The sequence below is a fragment of the Erigeron canadensis genome, chromosome 1, assembly GCF_010389155.1.
Source record: "Erigeron canadensis isolate Cc75 chromosome 1, C_canadensis_v1, whole genome shotgun sequence".
Lineage (NCBI taxonomy): Eukaryota > Viridiplantae > Streptophyta > Magnoliopsida > Asterales > Asteraceae > Erigeron > Erigeron canadensis.
Window position 1 is genome coordinate 483,944 of NC_057761.1, and position 6,162 is coordinate 490,105.

At 34.6% G+C, this 6,162-nt stretch overlaps 1 protein-coding gene across 1 annotated transcript; it reads right to left on the bottom strand.

Annotated features, from left to right (window-relative positions):
• Nucleotides 1-492: 492 nt before the first annotated feature.
• Nucleotides 493-5,742, bottom strand: LOC122601716 (nucleobase-ascorbate transporter 6-like). The gene is made up of 14 exons (XM_043774459.1): nucleotides 5,308-5,742; nucleotides 4,574-4,671; nucleotides 4,131-4,307; nucleotides 3,938-4,038; nucleotides 3,781-3,856; nucleotides 3,494-3,553; nucleotides 3,196-3,380; nucleotides 3,024-3,120; nucleotides 2,855-2,941; nucleotides 2,724-2,782; nucleotides 2,560-2,651; nucleotides 2,395-2,472; nucleotides 2,146-2,306; nucleotides 493-1,087 (listed from the first exon to the last, which is right to left on the bottom strand). Exons 1-14 carry the CDS (start codon nucleotides 5,417-5,419, stop codon nucleotides 869-871), a joined length of 1,602 nt encoding a protein of 533 aa, XP_043630394.1. The 5' UTR covers nucleotides 5,420-5,742; the 3' UTR covers nucleotides 493-868.
• Nucleotides 5,743-6,162: the final 420 nt, after the last annotated feature.

Consider the following 6,162-nt stretch of genomic DNA (forward strand, 5'->3'; position numbering starts at 1 on the left):
ATAATGTTAAAAATATGTAATATTTTCATTTAACACCCTTTAAAATACTTTCATATACACTATCCTCTTAACATTAATGATTAAATTACACTGCGAGTCCTTTATAATTTAAAATATGTCTATTAACTTTTTACATCAATTATATACAAAACTCACCGCCGCTCCACCTCGTCCAACCATCACACCGTCACCGCCACGACCACCGCCGCATAGCGCGGGTACCGTGCTAGTTATTGTAAACTAAATTTACTTAATTCATTGTAAACTAATTTTTAATTTATTTACTATTTACATTAGAGGTTAAATATATACTTTCATACCATAATTTCCTTAGAATTTAAATATAGATATAAATTATAAGCAAAATAAAGTTATGATAAAAGACAAACATCAAAATTTAAAATTAAAAAAAAAAAAAAACTAGATACTTTTATATATTGAGGAACCACGATACGGCAACATATGGATTCTGTTTTCTTTGATAGAATTTAGTTTGAATGTGGAAAACCTGCAGAAATTTTTTGGGAACATGGAATCTTGTAACAACAAAGGGGTTGAAAATAAATACATAGGCGGTAGGCCTGCAATGTAATGTAGGTTGAATATCCTGAGTAGTTTACAGAAACCAGTGGTGCATACTCTACTTCAGAAAATCCGAGTTCATAAGTCATAACTAAACAAATGTCACCTGTTAACCAACGAGATTCAACAATGTGATTGCAGCCAAAAAGATTTAGACTTATGTAAGCTAGACTATAAATACCAGGAGTCTAGAAAGAAGCTTGCAAAAGCTGATCAAGATTCGGCTTAGAGATCAAATACTGATACCAATACGTTGTTCAAAATTAACATGACCCCATTTTTGCAATCAAACCGAAGGGAAAAACTTGTTGAGGTTAAAGGGCAATGAGTAGAATTCTTCGCTTCTTGAATCTGTCTTGTAAGATCTATACTTGTCCCACCAATGCATTCCTCTGTCCTTCCTTGTTGCAGTATCTTTCTGCCTTAATGTTACATCCAGAAACATAGCCAACAGACCACCAACAAATGCTTCTGAAGAGAATGGTACATTTACCATATCATTCCACTGAAGAAACAAAAAAGAATTAGATATTTATTAGCATCATTTCGACTACTGAAATGGAATCTGGTGATGAAAGAAATGCAGATTTTGTTACAAATCTAAACATAAAACCAACATGTTCTATGTAAAGTGTTTCTTTTAGGTTTTGAATTCCTAAGTGACTATATATTGTTAGGGTTCATGTCACTAAGGCTATCTCCAATGCTAAGGACGCCCTTAGGCATCCTTGAGCTGCCACATCATATCCTTACAAATCTTTATAAATCCTTACAAATCCTTATACATCCTTAGAAATCCTTCAAATCTTATAATTTTATCTCCAAGCATACAAACAAACATCCTTACATATTCTTTTACCTTCACTAAAAACAAAAATATATTAGGTAAGGACAAGTAAGGGCATTCTCTTAGGTAAGGACATCCTTCAAAAAATCATTAGTTTTGCACAAGCTTCAATGGAAAAGGATATCCAAGGGCACCCCATTGGAGATAACTAATGAAGTTACTGATTCACACACTTGGTCTTTAATTTGACCAGGTCAAATCTAAGACTTCTTAAATGAAAAATTACATTATCTCATTACAATTTATAAATGTTTTTAGTTTAGTGCTTCTTTAGAGTCAACTACATCTGGAAAATATTTCTGCGAATGAATGGAATGATAATACGGATGTATGATATTTTAATGTTTTATGACCAGCCTCTGACCTCAAAAGTCAGCTCTCTCTCTTTTAAGGGAAGTTTGACCTTTAAAGTCAAATCTGGTACTTTTTAAATACACAACTAATCATTATGAATGTAAAACTGAGATGTCTGTACTTGGTGCTAGTTTGAAGTTAAATTTGGTTTGAAAATATGCTAGAAAATGATAACAGCAATTCATGACATGTGAATATTTAACGATCAACCCTTTAACTGCAAAAGTTCTCTCTTTATCCAGACAGTTTGTTGTTCAAGGACAAATCTGGTATGCTTCTAAACAAAATTTGATGGGTTTGGTTAGGATGTAAAGCCACCATGATTCTCTTTTTAAAAAAGATGGTGTGGGGGGAGTTCTTACCCATCTAGCTTTCGTGTGTACAGGACCATAACCCCTCAGGGCAGTGTACTCGTTGAAATACTGTGGTATCGATAACCCCATGAAGATCGAAAATCCAAGAATGAATTTTACTCTGAAGCTGTTTAGATTACAAAACTGGAGGAACCCGAGACCTGCTGAGCCTGTTTTCAAGAAGAAATGTCAATGATGAGTGATGAACTTATTGCAGAGGTTTCAAAAAAATTCCAAATCCATATGCTTAGTGCATACCCACGTAAGCGAAGAACAAGCAATACAATGCTGCTACAATAGGTGCTGGGATTGAAGCAAAAACTGCCCCAAATTTTCCTGCAAATTGAGATCAGCATTCTTGAAATCAAGAAAAAAAAATGTTGAATCACAAGTGTGTGTGAAAGATTTAACTATGATTATTACCAAGAACAGAGAAAAATATCATGAAACCAGCAGAAATCTGTACAACCCGTCGACTACCAACACGTGTTAAGCCGAGCAAACCAGCGTTTTCGCTGCCATACATTTGATGTTATAATCTTGCAAACAAAAATGCTATATATCTAAAAATTGTAAATATAGCTTACACGGATACAGATGAACCGTTTCCTGTCCCAAAGATTCCCGAAAACAGAATACCAACTCCCTTAAAACCGGAAAAACTAATCAGTTATAATCCTTGAAACATTGTATAAAATCAGAAATAAAATTCTGGTACCTGCCAACCAATGCCACGGCTAAGAACAGAAGGTGGCATAGGAGTTGCACTAGCATACCTAGCTACTGCAATGAATGCTCCAGTAGACTGTCCATTAAAATGATGCATTAAGAAAATAGAAACTTGATGATGGTTTCCTCTTGAAAGAAAATATTAAACATTAAATAACCTCAACTAAAGAAACAAATGATGCAGCCATCATAGCAAAAGCTTCTCCAGCATCAAATGTTGGTGCTCCCCATTGAAACGGATAAGGAACCCGTATCCTACAAAACAATCTTTTCTTGAATTTCATGTAAAATGTAACTAATATAGAAATAAAAATTGACCACAGAATATACCAGGGTGCACCGCCTATGATTCCAGCACGATCAGTTCTACAACTTAGTTGAGTTTTATCGGATTTGTTCTTGTAGGCCCCACCAACAGTGAGTAAGTGGGCATATATCCACACAATTGCAACAGAGAATATAACGGCAAAGCGGTCAAATACATTGCTTTTTCCCTTCATGAGATGGGGTATGTACTGCAAAATAGATTATCCAAGTGCTACATTAGCATTTACAATAATGGATGACCATGTTAGTAGAAAAGTTCCCCTTTTTTGGAATATAATGTTGTGTGATTGCGTAAGATTACCTGTGAAAATACTAGTAGTAAAACAAGCTGTGGCAGTCCAATCTCGATACATTTGGCAACCTACAGAAAATCATTCATGCTAGTATATAAAACAAAGAGAAACAAAAAGAACACACTAAAAAAATTCGGTATTATGCACAATTAGCAGCATTTGGTGAAAGGACCCTTCAAAACAAGTGTTCCTAGGGCCAGGCACTGTCTGTGCATTTCTATTATGTCGGCTGTATATTACTTTCTAGTGTTTCTATTCTGCATTTATATGTAGCTGAGATAGATAACAATTATACCAATGGAAAACCAAACTCGTATAATCCATATCCAGATAGAGCAACGAGTGGGACCGCAGACAATGGACTCATGAACCTGAAATTAAAAACAATAAAATGTTTTACAGATAATCACACAAAAAACAAACATCAATACATAGCACAGATCCGAACTAACCTTGTGATATTGCGCCAAAGGCCACTAAAACCAAGCACAATTTGAAGAGTTGAAGCAACGATAAGAGCACCCTGGGTCCCTCTCATAATCCTCTCAAATTTCTATATAAACATCAGCAAATAGGGATTAACTTGACTTAAATGTTCAACACAGTGCACCCTTAGTTGTCATAAACAGTTAATCGTGTAACCACCTCTTGAGGATCCACAATGTCACTATATCGACCAGCCAATATGATTGAGATTGTTGTAGGCACAAATGTATACGAACCACCAATGACAGCAGGTAACCGTGTCCCAAAAAGAGTTTGTGTTAATGTATTCAAACCAGCAACAAAGAGTAGTGTCTGAATCATCTTTGCCTTTTCTTCCTAAAATATACAAACCGACCCATGTGTCTGATTAAATGAACTACAAAAATATAAGTTTGGCAAAACCTTAAAAGAAAACTATTGAATACCAGTAGTCCATGCAGGTTATTATGGACAATGATCATGTATTATACAACTTAACACGTCATGCATAAAGTTGTAGAAATGTCAGACTAACGTCTATGATCGATTACATGTCCAGACTGCGACTCCTGGTAATACGTTTCAAGGATATCAGTTATGAAATTCTTGTTAATAAGACTTACATGGCCTCCGCCCATTTGAGGAACCAGGGTAGTAGGAATGAGAACTGTTGTTCCAAGCATCACAAGATAATGCTGAAAACCTAATAATATCGCTTCCGCTGCATCAAAAGGAAACCTTTAATACAAAGTCAATAAACTGTCAATTCACACTAGCAAAATGAAGAATAAAGAATGAAGACGTAAACTTCATTTTGTCAGTTCATCTTAAACAACTCTCCCATCTTGGAAAATGTAACTTATGTAGTCTAAAACAATGGACGTTAACCAGATTCAAAATCCACAATGACTCATAACATAAGAGAGTTTTCTCATTGATCAAAACCAAGAGAACCCTTGTTCATAAGATCAAAATCTCAACAGATAATCCACTTTATTTTCTATTTCGTGAAATCCATCATCCATCTTGCAAGGTTCAGAGTTTTGTTTACAATAACTTGCACAAGTTCTAACAAATTTTTAGGCATGAGGGTTTGGAAACAACAAAGCTTTCACAGGGAGTCACCCATTATGATACCCATCTCACATGGGCAAACTTAACCTACAAATTTCTCATACGATCTACCGAGCTTATGGCCCCCAAAACACGTTCCTTTGGTAACGCAAAAAACTTTTTTATGAACTCATTATTATCTCTCATGTCTTAGACTAATGTGGTGTTACATTGCCATGGTAACAATGAGAAAAGTGGTTATTATGCATAGTAAACTAAAACAAAAATATTAGAGCAAACTTACGCCAAGGCGGTGGACTGGTAATGCAGTAAGAGACATTGGGAAGCTGATCTTTAGCAGGGTGTGGTTGCTGATCATCTTGTTTAGGTGGTGCTGCTGGCCCTCCTCCTGCCATGCCTCTTTTTCCACTCTTTTCTTTTCTCTAAAAACCTTATATATTTTTTTTGTTTATACAAGTCCTACTAAAACCCCAAAATCTTGAAGACACCAAATATTCTTGATTTCAACAATATGACACAAAATCTTGAAAAAACTTACCAGAAATCTTAATCCACACAGCCTAAAAATATATATGCAAAAAAAAGTATAACCAAAGGTTGCACCTTCTTAAAACATATATCCCTCGACAACAACAAGAAGAAAAGATGCAAACTTTTTTTTTGCAATTTTACTAGTAGATAACAAAAGAAAGAATACCCAGTTGAAAGAAGTCTTCAAGAAAACATAATGAGTAGTAAATTTCAAAATATATATATATAAAAAAAATAAAATAAAATAAAGGAAGTGTGAAACAAAGAATCAAGAAAATCAAAATGCCATATCTTTATGAGGAATCTTTTGCTTCTTTTTTGAATTAAAATTTCTGTTTAGAATGTTACTTTTATCTCCTTTCTTTTCTCTTAATAATAATAAAGGCAAAGTTGAAAGCATCTCTCTGTGTGTTTGCTGCTCTGATGAGTCCCCACTGTCAACTTTTACTATCATCTCTGCACTTTGTACAGTCATGCACAACCAAGCATTCCTTCATATTGCCACTGCTTTTATGACTTTGTACTTCTCACAAACTAAAACATTACCTTCCTTTTACTTTACTTGCCATAATAATTTCATTTCAAGGAAATTGTTTGTGATTCTTAT

What these genes read in the sequence shown, in the direction of transcription:
- LOC122601716 (XM_043774459.1), bottom strand. Translation starts at nt 5,419, where the DNA reads ATGGCAGGAGGAGGGCCAGCAGCACCACCTAAACAAGATGATCAGCAA. An exon ending in CTCAAATGGGCGGAGGCCAT is followed by an intron (nt 4,308 to 4,573) that starts GTAAGTCTTATT and finishes TGTATATTTTAG; the next exon opens with GAAGAAAAGGCAAAGATGAT. An exon ending in CTTGTTCTTCGCTTACGTGG is followed by an intron (nt 2,307 to 2,394) that starts GTATGCACTAAG and finishes TCTTGAAAACAG; the next exon opens with GCTCAGCAGGTCTCGGGTTC.